Source organism: Tyto alba, unplaced genomic scaffold, assembly GCF_018691265.1.
Source record: "Tyto alba isolate M040663 unplaced genomic scaffold, T.alba_DEE_v4.0 Super-Scaffold_8, whole genome shotgun sequence".
NCBI lineage: Eukaryota > Metazoa > Chordata > Aves > Strigiformes > Tytonidae > Tyto > Tyto alba.
The window spans coordinates 16,876,070-16,895,581 of NW_024881329.1; the positions used below are offsets into that span (position 1 = coordinate 16,876,070).

General features: G+C 38.6%; 1 protein-coding gene across 1 annotated transcript; it reads right to left on the minus strand.

Annotated features, from left to right (window-relative positions):
* Positions 1–1,235: 1,235 nt before the first annotated feature.
* ZDHHC13 (zinc finger DHHC-type palmitoyltransferase 13) lies at positions 1,236–19,264 on the minus strand. The gene is made up of 17 exons (XM_042785374.1): positions 18,876–19,264; positions 18,162–18,304; positions 17,653–17,775; positions 17,118–17,195; positions 15,735–15,879; positions 14,367–14,431; positions 13,598–13,760; positions 12,504–12,629; positions 12,038–12,171; positions 11,187–11,287; positions 9,144–9,268; positions 8,026–8,088; positions 7,564–7,657; positions 6,012–6,095; positions 3,592–3,749; positions 2,159–2,256; positions 1,236–1,439 (listed from the first exon to the last, which is right to left on the minus strand). The coding sequence occupies exons 1-17, from the start codon at positions 18,894–18,896 to the stop codon at positions 1,304–1,306; spliced, it is 1,857 nt and encodes a 618-aa protein (XP_042641308.1). The 5' UTR covers positions 18,897–19,264; the 3' UTR covers positions 1,236–1,303.
* Positions 19,265–19,512: the final 248 nt, after the last annotated feature.

Below are 19,512 nucleotides of genomic sequence, written 5' to 3' on the forward strand. Positions count from 1 at the left end.
GGATTTTTGAAGACTCAGCATACTGTCCCATTAAGGCAGACAGAGTTTATGGAGTGGCAAGGGTCAGAGCGTTCCCATTCGCTTCGCTCAGCATGTTATGCCATCTCTTTCTACCAATCTCCTAGTGGTATTTTGAACACGTTGACATTTTGTTTTATGGCAAAGTAGATGTTATTCACTTTGAGACAATTAAAATGACTTGATATTCTTTCTCTCAAAGGGAGATATTTCTGCAGAACAGCATTTACTTAGAATATAGTGTTTTAAGTTTTGCTATTGTATGTTTTCAAGCTACAATAAAGTACTGTTACTGCTCCACATTACTTCCACTTAAAGATGCTTTTGCTTTTATGTTCTACAATGTTGCAGATAAAGGTGTTTCACCGAGATGAATAAAAACCCCCATTTCTTAACTACAACAACTGTGCTTCATTACATTACCTTACTCTTACATTGACACTTCTAGATGGTATTTAACCTTAATTTTCTGGTCGTGATCTGTTTCCGTGCTGGTTTTCATTATCACCAACTTTGATTCCTATTCAAAACCACACTGCCCAGCTAGCCACTCCAGACTGACTTTAGAGCCTTTTCTTGGGAACACAGCTAACGTCTAGCTGTTAAAGATGTGTGCATGCAGCTAGGAACAACTCCCTCTTTCTATATAAATTGTTATTTTCCATCATCAGCTTAGCCATTTTCATGCAGTAACAGAGAACATATACATTCAAAACATAAGGCAGAGAGTCAGGATTTTTCTTATGGTTTTGTGTTTGCCTCTTCTTAAATATCTCACTAGTCACATACCCCTTGAATCTATTTCAATCTCTACAAATACACTTAAAAGCATGGAAGCTCTATTGTATTACATGTGAACCCTTCAAACACAAAGACGTAATAGAGGTTTTAACAACATAGGCAACATTATAGGGTAATTGCAATATTAAATTTTAAAATATAAACATACCCCTTAATTTTCAACTGTAATTTTCTTTTACTATGTGGAAAATAAAACAAAAGGTACCAACATGGTTTGAAACTCTGCCCTAAAAACTTACGTTTAAAAAAATATATCCTTAGTGTCATCACATAAAATTGCAATTAGTTTCAGCTCAAACTATATATACACACATATTGTGATTGTTTCATATAGAAACCTGCTGTAGCTTATGCAAGATAGGTTTAATATTGGAAACAATAATGAAAATAAAAACAAGAAACTTCAGAAGCAGTTGTAAAAATTAACAAAATATCCAGTTTTATTAAGCTTTCAGCTCAACTGTTTTCAAAATTACGCAAACCTTCATACAGAATGAACATTTTTCTCCTTTGACAGATGAAAAAGGTTATATTGCTTCGTCCAGTCAACTACATTGGGTTTCAACATACCAAAGCAACTGCACTGAAAAAAGTCTGCAAGATTCTGGAAGCATCCAAGACTGAAAAGGAAAAAAATATCCATTACCAAACCTAAAAAAAGATGACTGTGAGCATCAAAAATACACATTCACCCAAGATAGTACTTAAGATACAAGGCTGTCAATGAACACAGCTCTGGGAGAAGAAATATAAGAATAGTTCTCTACTGAGCATTATTCCTTTGTTCAACTTTTACAACCTGTAGGACATAAAAGAGTGAGAGCAGAGTAAATTCAACTCAAATATTTAAAAGTTAGTACTTAGTAAGACCTCCTCTGTTAATACATGAGGAAACACAGAATTTCAGGGTAGCAGAGAAACCTTGGTATTAATTTCTGTATTGAGCTAAGTATTGCAAGAGAAGTCACAAAGGAACCAGTTCATACCTTAATTCCCTTTCTGAACCTACAGAACAGACAGAGATTGATGAACACAATGGACAACACCCCCTCACCCCCAGAACACCACCTATTGATAAAAGCTATGGACTGATTTTGGCACATCATCTTCCTATACACACAGCCATGCAGAACAAACCCCAGTAGCTCTTACACTGGCCATTTATTTCCTAGGGCAAAGGAAGTTCTCAGCAAGGAAAATGAGGTCCATTTCCTTTTCTTAGCACAACTCATAACAGGCATGAGTAGCACATCCATAGACAACTGTTTTTTTTGAATTTATGAAGCAAATCCATACTGAAAAGATACAAGCTCAAAACACACTATTCATTAATACGCACTTGTATGGAGTTCTCCTGAGTGCAACAGGATGCTTCGAAGATTTTCTCTGTATCAGGAGATTCATTCTTTCATGAGAAGTCAATCCCAAGAACACAATCTTACCGAAAGGAAAATATAAGTAACGGTTAAAACTGGAAGACTGCAGATTTAAATTCTGGTGATACCTAAAGACAGTATTGAGTAGGGAAGGAGGGAAAGAAGTTGGCCATACCTAACAAGTAAGTAACTGCTGCCATAATTAATGACAAAAAACTATGTTTTTAAATGCCATTTGGACTAAAACAGTACCCAGCAAGCTGTAACATTAACACTTTCACTGAGAAGGCAATCTTATCCAGGATGACTGTAAAGACTACACTTTTACAAATGTCTATAGAAGAGTAAGATCTATCCCCCAAAAAAGACAAAGTATCTTAGCAAAAAAGATAAAGTAGATGTCAGAGACTCAACAATAACTTCTCCGTTTTCTTGATTCCATTTCTTCATTCACCAAGTTGCACAATTACGCTTTTTTTTCTGATTTTTGCTTACCTATTCCTTTTTACATTTTCACAGGTTTTTTAGCAATATTAATCTTATAAGCCCTTATAAACGACTGCAAGCGTCCTTTGTTGACTGACACTCTAAATATCATAAAGCGGTACACTTACAAATGTCTGTGTACAAAATACAGTAGTTAATTGTAAATATCCTACCTCGATCATTTTTTTTTCCCAGCATGATATCTCAGTGTCTTGGACATTACAGAAATCTAGCAGTACACATTTTAAATTGTGGATTTTTTTTTTCTTAAACAAGATGTAAAACAAATCTATAGCTCAGTAAGCTTCACGTGGATTTAAATGACACATCTTTCCTAAAAGCTGCTAAACAAGCTGTTTTCTAGATGTCTTAAGACAGCTCTTCTCAACCTTGTTTGCATAGCCAAACTCTGAGAAAAACAAACAAGAAATCTGACAGTCTTCATCAGGATGAAATCCAAGTTATATATTTTTATTGTAGCAATGGGATTTAACACAGTCTAGTGACACACAGCTGAGCTCTGCCATAGAATTTTCAGTTCAAAATTAATTGTGCTATTGAGCTTTTCTGCCATTGTGGGGTAGTAACACCGGTTCTATTAGTCAAATGAGTGTCTTGTCTTTAAATACATCTTTTCATAGGTTTGGAATTTTTGCTAAATAGTAAACCCAGAACTCGATTATGGGAATGATTTGCAGACTGCGATCCTACTTTAAACTTGTGAATGCTGAGTGCACAAGTACCCATGAAACTTAAAGGACTGCCCTGAGATTTAAGAAAAGCACCTAAATATGACCTGAAATAGTCAAGGAAAGCAGAAACAAAGTTTCTATGGGAGCAAATCATCTAGGGAAAAGTTTTAATATGTTGACTCTTTAAGAGAAGAGCATAAACTGAAGCAAAACAATACCTGATAAAGCTGAACCATTAGCCACAAAGAAGCCCAAGCAGTATGAAAACAGGCTATTGCGAAGATGTAGGAAACCCAGGGAGAACAATGTATTATCTGTGTGAAGTATGTCCATGCGCCATCTTGATCATAACTTGTTGCACAATGGTTTGACCAATCTGACAAGATGCAAAATCAGTCAGTTATGTTTTTAACACAGGCCACTTAAGAACCGAACAAAGATTATTTGCACAGAGTAAGTATTAGAGCAATATGCTCTAGAAGCATCACACATAATATATTATGTTCCCCAGTTATAAGCGCCCACATAGACACATGACTGCTTGCAATTCTGGCTGCATAATCTTCACATTATATGTTCATATTCTACAGTAGAAACATTCAAGGGCCACAGGCTATGCACCTTTTCTGAAGTTAAGTAGTGATATTGAAATAAGTCATGATCTCTCACTGTCAAGACTTCTGAAATTTTGCTTCACAATTATTTGTAATTATAAGACAAAAATGTATCATTTCTCTTGAACATCAGCATCAACAAGATGACATTATGGTGACAATGCCAGAAAAGCAGTATTTTACCACTGTTAAACAGATGGAAACTGTGATGTCCAACTTCTCTAGGTTTATTAAAAGATACTTAAAGCCTACCACATGTCTTTAACCTATAAAAAAACCCAAACAACTAAAATCAGAGCAACAATGTTTTTGCTTCCCTGTCGGTACTACAATACACAAGTTTTCCTTCCATGTTCCTTCACACCCAGGAAATGGAGAAAATAATGTTTTTTGCATACATTAGTGTCCTGGGTTGAGTGAGTGGTGGGGTTTGGTTTTGTTTGGTGGCGGGGGAGGGGGCTGCAGGGGCAGCCCCCCTGTGAGAAGCTTCTCTAAGCTCCAAGTCTGCCCCACCTCTGCTTGAAAACTGAGCTAATCAGCTGCGCCTCTGCAATGACCTATTTAAGAAGGGACGTGGTGATGTGCAGTGGGACTTGTGAGGAGGAATTGCTGCAGCTGAGTGAACACCAAGGTCAGTGGAGGAACGGAGGAAGAAAGGAGGGGGGAGGTGTGCCAGAGCAGAGACCCCCCTGTATCCTGTGGTGAGACGGCAGGGCGGCCCCCCCACCACCACCCATGAAGATCTATGGTGCAGATGTTGATTTGTGGCCTGTGTTTGTTTTCACCTGGCTGAGCAAAGTGCTGTGCCTGAAGAAGGCCGGGGTCTTGTGTGAAAAAGTAGCCCCGCTGCTGCAACTCAGTGCTGGGAGGATTGCAGCATGTGGGGGTGCCCACGACGGAGCAGCTTGGGAAGGGCTGCAGCCGTGGGAGAGAGACTCCTGTGGAAGACTGTCTTCTGGGAGAGAGGGACCACGATGGAGCAAAGGGGGACAAGTTCCAGAAGCTTCCCCCACTGAAGATGGAAGAAGCGGCAGCATTGACTGCACCCCCATTCCCTGCCCCTGCACCACTGAGGGAAGAGGTAGAGATATCAGGAGCAGAACTGAGCCCCGGAAGAAGGGAGGGGAGCGGGGAAGGTGTTCTCAAGATGTGGCAATGCTTCTCACTGTCCTACTCTGTTACGTGTTGTTAGTGTCTGTAATAAATGTATGGGTTTTGTTCTTCCCCTAATGAGTCTGCCTTTTGCTCGTGACCATCTGTGGTGGTTGGCTGTTAACCCGGCTCAAACCACTGCAATAAGACTACCACTGAAACAGAGGAAAGCAACTCATCTTCACATGAGTGTCATGAGTCCTCCACTGCCATGGCTGGTTCACTTTACTCTACACTGAATATTGACTCATTTCAATATAACATCAAGTAATATAAAACTAAAATGAACACCCTCTACTTCTTAGTTAAGAAATTAGTGCTTTGTTAATTCATTCTCAGGAACTACATTATAAGGGCTCTCCTACTCTCCTCCGAGACATTTCTTCATTTTCCAAACTAACAGTTTGGATTTATTAATGAGATATACATTTTTCCTCTTTCTAAAGTTATCACTACATTAAAAACAAAAAGAATCTTTTGCAAGTGTTCAATATAGACACTTCCAAATAATAAAATCCATAAAGCCTCTGCATTAATGTATTTACAAGATTTTTTTCTACCGCAGTAAAAAGTATTCCAACTAGAACCTGAAACCTGACCTTCCTCCACACGACCAGTGTATTTTCCAACAGACATCTCACTAGAGCTGTATCTTAGTTTCTACTCAACACAAACATTATCAGACATGTGACCAAAGACTGATATGATATATTTTCACGTAAAGACAGAATTACAAGGTAACATCATTGCTTAAATATGGTATGATTTGTGCAGGTATAACTATACTTGCTGGAAATGAAACACTGAAAAATAAAGACCATATACACACACATCCTTGAAAGCTAAAATAAAATAAATTCATGGATACATACACAGAAGAGTTCCATGAAGCAGCCAGACACTGGTAATAGTTAGGAAAGACAGAAACAGTAGGTAGTAACGATGGTTCCCAATACCTGTATTAGAGTCAAGGAGAAGAAAAAAAAGAAGTTTGACATTTTAAAATCCAGCAGTATTTCCATTTCCCCTTAAGTTAACAGGAATAAACAGAATCAAACCAAATTTTTACAATAACCTCTGCTACCCTCAAAAGAGTTTGGCAAGGCTAATATCTTCCTCAACTTTTTCCTGTAAGCCATCCCAATTTATGTAATATAATTAATTGTGATAAAGTCAACTAGGATTAGCCTCTCCTTCAGAACATGCCTTCAGCTGTTTTAGCCATATAAAGGCTAATTATGCAACCATAACTCTCCCCATGCACAGTACAGTTGTCTCATATGACTGAGAAATCTAAGCTATTCAATTGTTTGACCTTTGTGTGCTTAAGAAATGCAAACACATGCATAAGAACCCCAGACTTCAGTCAGAGAAACTGTTACAGGAACATAAACAATTATTTTTCTTTAAATTACAATCAGTATTGCTCAAAGCTTTGAAACAATATATCAGAAGCATGTTTCACCACCTTGTAAATAGCAAACACTGTAAAAATATTCCCAAGTATTTAACATTACAAAAAAGCTATTGGCAGAAGAATATGATAAAAATATATTGCTACAGATGTAAAGCTGTAACCTTTCTATCTTGAGCATCACCAGTGATGAGATGGAAAGGAAGAAAGAAGGAGTTTCTGAAAGAACCCGAGAACTAAAAAAACCCCCACAGGGTTATTTCGGTGGCCCAGTTGCTCCACTTCACTGTGTCTGATAGCAGCAACAGGCAACATCAGCTCAGGAGGAAATGCCAGCCTGGCCACTCTCGAGTTGATTCTCCTCACCCACACTTACTGCACTAAGATGTCAGCGTGCATACTTGCCTAGTTCTTTTAGTAACTACTTTTGGTCACACTGTGCACAAGTTTTCCTGATCTCTTTCAGAACCTTCTGATATTGCCTTTATCTGCACTTACAGCAGCAAGCTCCAAAATTTCATTACTTGCCATGTAAAGACATTTTTTCTTTACCAATTTTCAATCCAATTGCCATTCTCACTAAGCCCCTCCCCAGTTCTAGTATGAGGTGCTTGGTGAATAACAGTTCTGCATTCACTTTAGCCACCACCTTCACTGGCTGGTTTTTTTTTTTTTGTTTTTTTTTTTTTTTTTGTTTGTTTTTTTTTGTTTTTTGTTTTTTTTAAAAAAAGTCTCCATCAGACCCCTTGTTTCTTCTTCTATCAAAAGAAAGAGTCCCAGACTTTCTCATTTCTACTCTTATGGAGACCACTTCATTCCTTTAGTCATTTTAGTTGCCCTTCTCTCTGCCATCTAACTGATTTCCCTCTGGCACCTATCAGTAGCCCCTTCAGTATCAACCGTGTATTCCTGTATCAGGTGTGCTTTCTCTCCAATTAGATAAATGTTATTTCTGACACTTTTAAAATATGTGGTATTTTCAATAAAACATGCTTAACGAACAGTCTCACCTATGCACTGTCCAATCCACAGAGAATGCTGATCGTATCTCGCTACACATGACTCACAAGCAAGGCAATGCATAGATCTCAAAGGCTTCCTTACCTAGCAAAGGATGAAGGAAAATAATACAGTCATACCAAAAGCATCTATTTTACTCAAAGTTTAGTGCATCGTCTCATGGCCATCATCATATTTTGTACAATTACTATATAGCAAACCTCACAACACAGAACTGTACATCTTATTTTTACAAAAAAGAGATGGAAATAATTATTATTTTATTAAGATTAGATTCCAAGGATCTCAAAGCATCTCTCTGGTCACTGTCAAAGAATGGAAGAAATTTAAGTAACGTAGAGCAAATGATGCATGTAATACTTGCATGACAAGCAATGAGAAGAAAGTTTTGCACAGCAGTATTCAATAAAAGTCATGTTCAAAAAGAAAACAAATACCAAAGCCTCACTTACAAGACACGATGTGCAAAATGTTCTGAAGTCCAAACAACCTGCTTCTGCAAGAGCTACAATGTTCTGAAAGACAAGGTAGTTTGCGTTTACATGCGGATCACATTTTCAGGGAGATCGATGAAGATTTTTACATTAGGCCTTTTGCAGTTCATACGCATGTCGGATGCCAAGCACTGACAGGAATAAGTACTTTGTATTTTAAAATGTTCATGAGAAACACAAGCCAGAAAAGACTAATGCAACTTCACTCATGCAGCATTGTCCAGAAAAATACCTCTATGTTGCCAAAATTAATAAATAATGTGAATATTATTTTAAAAAATTAGATTGTATTAAGATACAAGGTACCTCTCACAGTCAGACTTCAGAAAGATGAGGAGAGCCGCTCTACTTACTGTTCCTTTGAGTACTAGACAGACAATGCTTACTAGTTCTGTGGTAACAAGTTAAAATTGCAGTTTATTCTCTCTGGCAATCTGAAGAAATATAACCTCATGGAGAGCAATGAGATCACTAATGAAATGCTTCCCTGAATCCAGAGGCTGGGGAAACCAAATACTAAATTCTCTACTGACCATCATTTCTTTACACATTCTAAAATAGAGCTGGGAAACAGCATGTCATCTATACAACGCTTAAGCACAAAAATCAAAACATTATACAAATCTTCCAAGTGTATGAGCAAATTTAAGTAATTTCTAGCCTTTGGTATGTCTTACGAGTATGAAGACTTGTAGGAAGGCAATGTGAATCTCTCTTTCTAATCCTAGACACTGGAGTGGAAACCATGCAAAATGTATACTTAAGTTCTATGTTAATTTGTATTGCAGGTAACATCAGTGGGTCTGTACAATGTTTGGCCAAAACGTACATGTCAATGAGATGATGGAGACAAACAAATTATGGCAGGATGATGAAGATAAGGAAACAAGCAGTAGAAGGATAAATTATCTACGACCTATGTTGTTCAATGACAGAGGTAAAAACTCTCAAATGAATGAAGAGTATTTAATTGCTTCAAAGTCTAACAAAGCTGCACATGATGACAAAAAAATCAACCCAAAGCACTTGTGTTGCACCAGGTTAGCCCTTCCATTTGTTTTTACAAAATCACCTACCTCTTTTCTTTCTTTTTCTGAAGTCTTAATATATCCAGGATCAGTTCTCCAAGTTTTATAGAAATAATAGACAAGACCCATCATGCTGAACATGACAGTTATTTCAAGAATTCTGTTGGTTACATGTAATATTCAGGTTAAGGAATATATTCTTGTACCACTATATGTAGTTATTTCCTACAATTCTCCAGCAGACAAATTATTATTATACATGCGAGAGACTATACAATCATTAGGCATGTAACTTTTACACTATGGACTAAGTCAAGTGAAAGGGGGGGAAAAACATGTCAAGGTATCTCTGTACAGCAACAGAGCAATGTGGAGCAGAACAAGTATATAGCAATTAAATGCAAGCATTGAACTTGAGAGCTTGGGCTCCTAAACCCAGGATTTTGAGTCCATGATGCCACCAAGGAACAGAGAGCCCAAGCTTGGATCCCATCTCCAGTGACTGCTCAGCCACTATATAAACTGCAGTGTGAATAACTCTTAAGAACCAAGTACTGCACCCTCAAGGTTGTTTTGTCTTATGAACTAAAACCACTGTGAAGTAGCTGTAATTAAATTCAATACAACAAATTATGAAATACTGGTGCTGTCTCTAACCAGTCTTACAGCTGTGTTTGTTACAATGAAATTGCAGGGTGCACTTCCATAAGTCAAAATGATTTCCAGTGGATACTGCTGGCCTCTTTGCACTTTTACTGTTTTTTGGAGCGAAGAGTAGACCTTAATTAGAATGGCTGGATTTTCATTTAGACATAAATAACAGAAACTAAAATACTGAACACTTACTACACTCAGATCTATGACAAGTTTCAGAAGGAAAAGATATTAATGAGGAAAAGGGTTAGGCAGTGAAATGAAAAACTACTTGCCTGTCTCACCAGGCTATGATCAGACCTTCAAGAATACTGCTATACTCACTATTTTCAGCTAAGTGTCTGACTCAAACCCCTATTGTTGGAATTTTTTTTTTCTTTTAATTTAGATGCCACCAAAAAAACCTTAAAACTTCACAACGCAACACTGAATAAGATGATTTTCATTTAGACAAGCATATGCGTGTATCCCCAGCGGGAATACACTGGATCAGTTCATCGAAGTTAATCCTGATAATTCTATTAAGAGCATCTTAATTGGAAACTGTACAAAAGAAAATGCCATTTCAAGGATGAAGTAATTAGAAATTAATTTTGTGTGGCAATATATTACAACTGTAAATTATTTCATACTAAACCAGCTACAAGGATCTGCCTAACAGCCTTCTCACAAAGCATAATCGATAAATAAATAGATGCCACCTGTGTAATGAAAGAGCAGAGCACAGAAAAAAGAGTGTAAACTACTCAAACATGTTTGTACTCAGTGCAAAGCCTCTTCAAAGAAAGTAAATGAAAGGTAGACATTAATCCACTGTATACTAAGGCTGCTGCATAACCTGTGAATAAAGACTGTGAACTGGAAGATCTATTTTGGAGGGTCATGAAGAAATTTGTTCCTTTTTTTGGGGGGTGGGGGTAGGGGAATGGGTGGGTGGAGTGGCGAGGGAAGGTCTTTTTACAAGCAGAAGCACAAATGCCACTAACTGCCAAATCATTGTCATTTTCGAAAGAAAAAATGCCTTAAAAATTATTATTAATGTATGTGTTACCTGCTTATACTACATGCAAAAATACGTTACTGTATGAGAGTCTCAAGGAGGAATACTGAAGTTATGTGGACATGCTAATAGAGACAAATAGGTTTATAACAAAGATGTTTTCATTTTGATATACCAATAACACATGAAATAGTTCAGAATTGTACACGAGTATCTGCTAAGAGTAAAAGAAGGTACAGATTTTTTGTCTGTATATAACTTGAAATTAAGCTCAAAGTTACTTTACCCCTGCCTCATGGAAGCAAATCAATCCTACCAGACGTTAACAAGTCATGTGGAATTATCTGGGACTGCTCATTACTAACTGTGTGACCAGGCTTGGATTTATTAGGAATTGTAGAGAGAGCTCTGTTGCATTTCTTGAGTATAAAGGATATCAGGCAGGAACCAGAAAATCCAGGTCACGTACATCCAAAAAACTGAACTTAGCAGAAATGCTGTGGGAAAATACCTTAGATTCTTGAGCCCCACACATAGCCTGGAAGCATATTAAAAAGTATTTTTTAAAAGTTAAACTCCAGAGCGTATGAATTATTTATTTAGTTCTTTTTAAAACTTCACACACACACCATACCTCAAATCTCTCAAAGCAGTCAAGGATTGTCACTCAAAAGCATTCTTTAGCCAGACGCATATGGCGGTAACAATGCAAAAATAAAACTGAAGAGTACTTTTTTCCAGCCTGATATTATACATTAGAAGTGCTGTAGCATTGGGTGAAAAGTGCAATCTCTGTCTATCTGCACACTGGTAGCATTCCCATTTCAAGGAATACCGACTGTTGCAGTAACTGCTGAAGTAAACAGGAAACCTACGGAACACCTTAGGATAACACCGGGAGGCCTGGGGAGCAGAAGGGGAGGGAATGGTTCATTGAAACTCATTCTGTATCACAAATACAGCAGGAAATGTTGAGATAAAGCACATATCTGAGCGTTGTGCATTGCAGAGTCTACCTGGTACAGACCTTCACTAACGCTCTCTTTATCATCAAAATTAGCTAACAGACTGCTTAAACGCTTCAGTGTTTTTTCAAATCATCCGGTGATGAGAAACTTACTTTGCACACCTGAAGACATTTTAAAAAGTACATATATTTAAGTCCCTGACACATTGTGCGACCATTTCTCAGAAGTGACAATAAACTCTGACAATAATACTGCATTCGATACTTTAATATGGTGTCTATAACAAATAAATACACATACAGAGAGAAAAAGCCACAAACCTCACAAACAGAGCCTTCCCAAACAGCAGGAAGAGAAGCAGACTGCCTTTCAAAAGCCAAGAATCAGAACTTAAGTTCATTACGTATCCAATGGCCCACATCAATGTCAAGGAAGACGCCAACAGCAGGAAGAGCTATTGAAATGATTACTGTTAAAATATGACAAAGTTTTCAAGCAGGACTTGCTTCAAAGGTACTCAGATAACATAATAACAAATGCTGAAAGACTCAAGGCAGATAAGACAAAGTGACACATCAATACACCAAAATATGTGTGTGTGGGGGGTAAGACAACACAAAAACCCCACCCAATCCACCGCTATGTATTTTTCAATAATTTTATTTTTGTGCACCCTATTTCAGAAACCTTAGAAGATCCTCTCGTTAGAAGAGAGTTGAAGTGCGTATTATTCTAAACATGGAATGCTGTAGCTCTACTTCTAATAGTTATTACTCAGGAAATTACCTCATATTTCTCTACTATTTTCAGTAACCTGTTATTTCTTCTGCTTCTCATTCTTTCTTCCTCTTTTACCACATAAACAATGAAGCGATTCAGACTTTGATAAGCAAGGTCAAGCGGCGTCTCTCCCTTTAACAACAGAAATGTTTACTTTATGCACTTGACACATAAATGCTTTCCTTTTTAACAGAAGCAAGAAATAAAAAATAGGTAAAACATGAATAACTTGGCAGTTATTTCTTCCCCCACACACCTTTTTTTTTTTTTTTTGAAGGCAAGGGTAAGCTAAATTCAGAGTTTTAACATGCTTAATTCAGTGCTTTGTAGTTCTACAAAATTATACTTGCAACCATATTGCATCCATATGAGTTATTTGTTGGACTGTCTCCAGTAACCTGAAAGGCTAAACTGTCTGCTCGAATATTACCTGCTTACTGAAAGGAAAGGTTTCTTGTTTACAGTAACTTTTTAAAACCAAGCAGCAATATCCTAAGTCACATATACAAATGAAAAAAAAGTGGCAGATGGAAAAGCTGCACAGTTTAATATGCAAACCCTGAAAAACTACACCGTAAGAATATATCTATATAGTCATAGGAATCAAGAGTTTCAACATTTATACTTCTCACTATCAGTTTTTACAAATATTAGGACGAAGACTTTCTTATGTGACTAGTCCTTTTGAACATAGAAACAGGCCTTGTCAAACACTGGTTTTCACAGGACAACACACACATCCTTTTAAAGGCTTTAAGAGTCTCATCGGACACCAAAACATAGCTATTTTTATGGATCTGGCCAAAGTTGTTACTCCTCATGACAAGGAAACAGAAATAGAAAACAGACAACTAAAAACACAAACAAAACCAACCAATAAAACAAAAGAAAAAGCCAACCAAGCCAAAAACCCCACAAACAAAAACCACTGTTTGTACTGTGTGACACACCACAAGAAAGGTGCTAACTCCTTTTGGGAAAGACTAACACCTGCTCTTAGCAAACCCCCCGTTGCAAGGGATATCCAAAGTGGAGAGGACTCAGAGTCTTCTTTACACATTCATGCCACATGGAATGAAACATCATGGAAGAAATTGTACCTTGGCATTTTTTATGTCCAGGCTAGCGCCAGCTTCCAGCAACAGATCCACTGCACTAGTATTTGCTGATGTTATTGCCCAGTGCAGTGCAGTATTCTTTTGAACATTGTCTACAGCATTGAGAGAGGGGTTAAACTTTAAGAGAAATCTCGTGGGTTCTGGTCTAGACGAAAATAAAGTATAAAAGTTAATGAACAGAAGATAATCTATACTGGAGATGAAACTTTTGAATACCTTATCAAAACCACTGTTCCCATCTATGAAACAACAGTAGATATACAGTGTATTGTCTCAGAACAAGCTCACGAACAATAGATCCGAGTTTGTAATTCGGGATCTGCCCTGAAGGTTTATCTTCAGACTACATCATCTTCCCGTTTTAACAAATACAATTTATATACGCAGATTGTATCTTTCTACAATACTGTATAGATTACACAGAAATATATAAGCTTACGTCTCCACATTGTATTTATTCCAAATGCCTTTTACTCCATCCACACCCATTTATTTTCATTTATGGAAAAGCACATTAACACTGTAGCTGGTTCAGCTGCAAACCTAAACCCCTTGAAGAAATTCTTTTGACTGTCTTTGCTATACCCAATTCACTACTTCCTAACTCCTGATGTCTGAAATACTGTGTATTTTAGTACAACTAAAAGGGAAAGGAATGTCAGTTTAACAAAAAGTTTTAGTAAGAAAAACTTCACCTCATTGCTCCTTGGGTACAATAAAATATCTTCTTTTTAAGTTATTCACTACTTACCCAATTGCTTTTTGTGCTGATAACATTAAAGGTGTTTGTCCATTGAAGTCTGTTGTGTCTATGCTCTAAATATAAGAAAAAAATAACAATCAAGTGATTACCAGTGATTTCAGGAAAAAAATTAGGTGGTCAGATTTAGAGCTATACAGCTGGCTTAGCTTCTCTAATGGAAAGAAAATGGAAAGAAAACAAATTATATCAGCCAAGAAGCCAACTCCTGTTTAAACACTTTTTCCCCCCTCTGTAAATCTTGCATGCCATTCCTTTCAGAATAGGCTGAATGTCCACCACAAATATTTAAGGAAACCATGTTAACCATATTTCTTGTCCTCTTTTGTGCAAAACCACTATTAAGTAGAAAGCAATGTTAACCATCCTCCTTATGTAAACAGAGGTATGTAAGAGAATGTCCAAGTACATAAAACTGGTCTATTAAAACAACAAAGATCGATTATGTGTCTCAAACATAACATTCAAACGTCTAATTTGTGTTGCTTAATATTATTCCTCCTCCTTTACAATGAAGGTTTCCTTATTCCCCACCTCCACCCATCATTACATTAGAGCAGATCTACTGAAATGTTGAATCACTTGGATTTTTTAGTAGAGGATAGGTAGACTAACAACTTCCTTAAATTTGTGATATACACCACCTATGCTTACATTCCACAAGTCAGTTCCTTTACTCAAGGGAGCTCTATGAGAAAGAAAATAAACCTACAGAATTTTTAAATCTTAATACGCAGTATTTCAAAGAAACAATCCAAACAATAAAAGAATTCTCCTTTGATTTTCATTAGCAAATTGTTACACTTGTCATTAATTCTACTTACTTCAGATATAAGCTAAGCAGACATCAACTAGATGGATACAACATTTTTTGTTTGGATTACAGGAAACATAGAAATTTCTAATAGAAAATTTAGACCTAGTCTGATCATCTATTTTGTATGCTTCAATTGATGAGCAATTAATTGCACAGACTATTAGTTACAAATCTGTAACCAAACAGTAAATATTTCAGGACATATATACACTTCATATTCTGCTTCTTGTTATGAGGTTTTAAAAGCCAGTTGTTACATACACAGCACCACAAATCTGCATAGCCTTAACAACTCTCATGAAACACTCTGAATTTTATGTAAATGTGTATGTGTAGGGATGACAAGAACAGGGGAGAATATTAAATCTATCTATCTATCTATAAAAATAATCTTAAAATTCTCTGAATTTACGGCACGGGGAAATAGTTGTCAAATACCTGCTTATCATCTAAAAAATAAAACAGTCAATACTGAAATGTATCATACACACAGGCAGCTACTCCTAAGTAGAAAACAATTAGTTGGGACATCAACAACATACCTGGCCTTTTGATATGAGGTAAGCTACAATGGGCATGTGTTGAAACAGCACTGCTAAGTGAATGCTACTGAATCCTTCCCCATCAATAAGACTGGGATCCGCTCCACATTTCAACAATAGTATGACCATGGGCAGGTGGCCTTGTCTGTAACGATATATGAAATGAAACTACAGAGATGACAAAAAAGCTGGAGATTTTAACTAAAGCATTGCCTTAATAATTCTCCTAGATACCGCCCTAAAAAATTTCCTTTCAGATTCCTGTGGTTTTGTTCAGGAAATGACTTTTTTTAAATTAAAAATTTTTATTTGTATTAAATATATACCTTAACAAGTCAGTCTAAGGCAAACTGTTAATTTACAATACAGTGGTTATTCTACAGTAGTTTCTCCTGTGAGCCATCTTTCTCAGAAGAAGCACCTAACTGTTGAGCAGAAAATTAAGATTGCCCAAAAGAAAGCACTGATCTTCCAATGTGAGAATTTGCACTTGGAGCAGTCAGGCCAGAATATTTATTTAAGGTTATGTTTCTCCCAGATGAGCAGTACTTTGTTCTTTTGATCATTTTACTCAAGTCAGAGTTATTTTACTAGAAGCCAGAGTTGTATGACTTTAAATTGCATCAGGTCCAACAGATGTATAGAGCAGATATAGATGTAGAAAGAGCAGATCCAAAGAGGCATTAGACATACACAAGCACCAAGAGCTATCATCATCCAGGAGACACTGCACATTTGTGCTGGCAGTTATAAGGAGCCCAAGAGAAAAAGCTAATGCCACCGGGAGATAAAGGCCACAGAGCTCTCTACATGCCTCCAAACAAGATGATGGCTTACACGGGTGCTACTCCTACATGCTCATGCTTTAAGGCCTAGGACTGGCAACACCAAATCTTACAAGAGCACACGAAGGGAATCTAGTAGAGAAGCTAAAACAACTGAAAGCGTATTATCTAGACAGGCTGAAGTCTGAGGGGAACTGTGACCACAATTTTTTCAGACTTGAACTGTGCCCTGATAAGCATCAACAGCTAACTTCTGTGCCCTAACACAGCCAAATCTTCTTTGCTCACTAAGGCAGAACTCATGAAGCAAAGTCTCAACCGTACTGTTTCATCCCTAGGGAAACTTCAAAATGTGAGTTCAAGTGGCTGAAACAGATACACACATGACAACTCTGTGGCCTGCAAAGTTGCCACGAATCAGAGAACAGATTGCCACATTATTATGGAATGATAATGTATGATAATGCTGTGAAATTCTTTGTACCTCAATAAAATAACCGTACCACAGATTTTAAGATGACCATTGCTGTGCTACACAAAATGCTACTATAAGTGTTAATACCAACAGATTTACAATTAGTAGTTGCAAGCAGCATACCTAATGGCCCAGTGAAGGGGAGTTGAATTCAAATCTCCACCTAGCTGATCCACTATTGCACCTTTGGAAATATAGTATCTGTATAACAACAACACAACAAAATTAAGAAGAGACATAATAAAACACTAAAATATTATACTAAGGATAACATAGCTCACAATAAAAAAAAAATCACTAAAGAAGCAAATGGATAAGAGTATTTTGCAAAAAAGGATACTCTTTTGAGAAAATGTTTAAGAACAAAAATATAGCAATTAGCAAGGCACTTATAAAATCAGCTTTAATCTTTGTTAAACAAAACAAACCCGGGAAAATATAATGATTTCATGTACTGCATGATTTCAGATATAAAGAAACCACGGTAACTTTACATTTCAATGGCATTTTCACAAAGGTAAGTGGGTTAAAATTTGAATTTTATGCCTTTCTTCTCAGGCAGCACATTCCTTTGTTCTGAAGTATAATAGCAACAAAATGATTATAAGTAACTGTGGCAGAATACTTGTGTTACTTTCGCAAGGACTCCTGAGCTTACTTAACCAGCTCCTGTCTGTTGTTTATCGCCGCCCAGTGAAGAAGAGTCACATTTTCTTTGTCTGGCTGTCGAACATCATATCCTGCTTCTACCAGTTCCTTGCATCGCTCTATTATTCCATACCTTAAATGAAAAAAAAATTGTATATACTTATCATTTACTTGTTAAGTATCCTTCAGTTTAGAGACAGCCACATGCTAAAGAAAAATTAAGTCTCAGTAAGCATCACCCAACAATTCCTACTTGAGAAATTCCACATTGCATTCAATGGACATCTTGCAAAAAGAGCTGAGCTGAGCCTTGATAAGTAGAGTCTTCTACTTCACAAACCTGTTTGAGATAGAACTGTTTTTGATATTTACCATAATACCTTCAAGTGATTTTTCTTCTTTCAGTACAGGAAAAATTAGAACTGTAAAATTTTAATTTGTTGAAAGATTCAACCTGGCTCACATTTGAGGACACTCTTGTGTATTTCAGCTTTTTGTAGGTACAAAACATACACTTACTGTGTAGCCTTGACAATATCACAGGTGCTGGGGTCTTCCACAATCGCATGAGGTCCTGACAACACCGGCAGATCTTTATCCCCATGGGCGCTACGGCAGTTGTGCACATGAGGTCGATGAGGCCCATGGCAATGGTTTTTACACTGTTGGTTAAAAAAACCCATCTATCAATAAACGTTATTGAGACAGGGTACACCACACCTCCCTCCTTACCAGACGCACATGCTACACTTGTCAAATCGCGTTAATACAAATAAGGAAGTCAACTTAAAACACCGTTAAAACCACTTCACAAGAGCCTAGAATGCAGAAGGGAGATGGTTAAGGTCCATCAGGCCAAATTACGAAGGCGTTAAACACCTCGCGGAGCTGGCTCCCCCACACAACACCCTTACCCAACGCTGCCACGCTAGAAATTACAACCCACGCCCCTGAGGAGGTTTTGAAAGGCGAGGGCCCTGCGGCGCCCACGGCAGCCGCGCACAGCGGTGGCCACAGGCGAGGACCGCGGGGCAGGACACGGGCCTCGCTGCTCGGTCCCGGACACGGCCCGTCTCCCTCAGCCCTCAGCCGAGCCCCGGGCCGCTTCCCATGGACCGGCCCCGCTCCACCCCGGCTCTCCCCTCAGCCCCAGCCCGCCCTCAGCGCAGCCTCCCCGCAGGCCCCGCCAAGGCAGGGCCGCCCCCTCCGCGGTCCCTCAACCACCCCCCTCACCGCCGGGCTGCCGCCGGCCATCCTGCCCCGCAGCTCCGCGCTCGCCCGCTGCCGCTTCCTGGTTACCGGCGGCGGGAACAGCCGCCGGGGCGGGGCCAGGCCCGGGCAGCCGCGCTACCGGGCGGGGCGGCGGCGGGGGCCGGGCCCGCAGGCCCGGGAGAGCCGTCCCGCCCGCGACAGGGTTTGCACAAGCGGATTAAAACGGCTCCCGGTTTTCTTCAGCCCTGGCTCGAATGGCTCCTTCCCCTTTTCGTCAGCAACGCCACGGAAAAACTTATTCGGTGCGTGCTTCCCGCTTCCCGCGGGGCCGAGATCCCGCTCCTTTCCCTGAGCCGCGCCTCGGGCAGCAGCAAACAGCTTCGGCAGGAAGCGCTGCAGCCCCACGCGCTCCCTCCCCGGTGCAGAGCGGGGCTATAACCTGTCCCGCCCACGCCGCCTTGTACGACGCTTGGAACCAGCCCAGAGTACAAAGGCCGACAGCTCAATTGTAAAACATGCGAAGGTGTTTCCCATCCTTGTCAGTCTTGTAAGCGTTCTGACACCTCATAAAGTTGTAAGCAAACATTACAGGATGAAAGGCAAGCAAAGAATTATCTTAATGCTGAGCACATGTAAAAAAAATAAAAAAGCAACACCT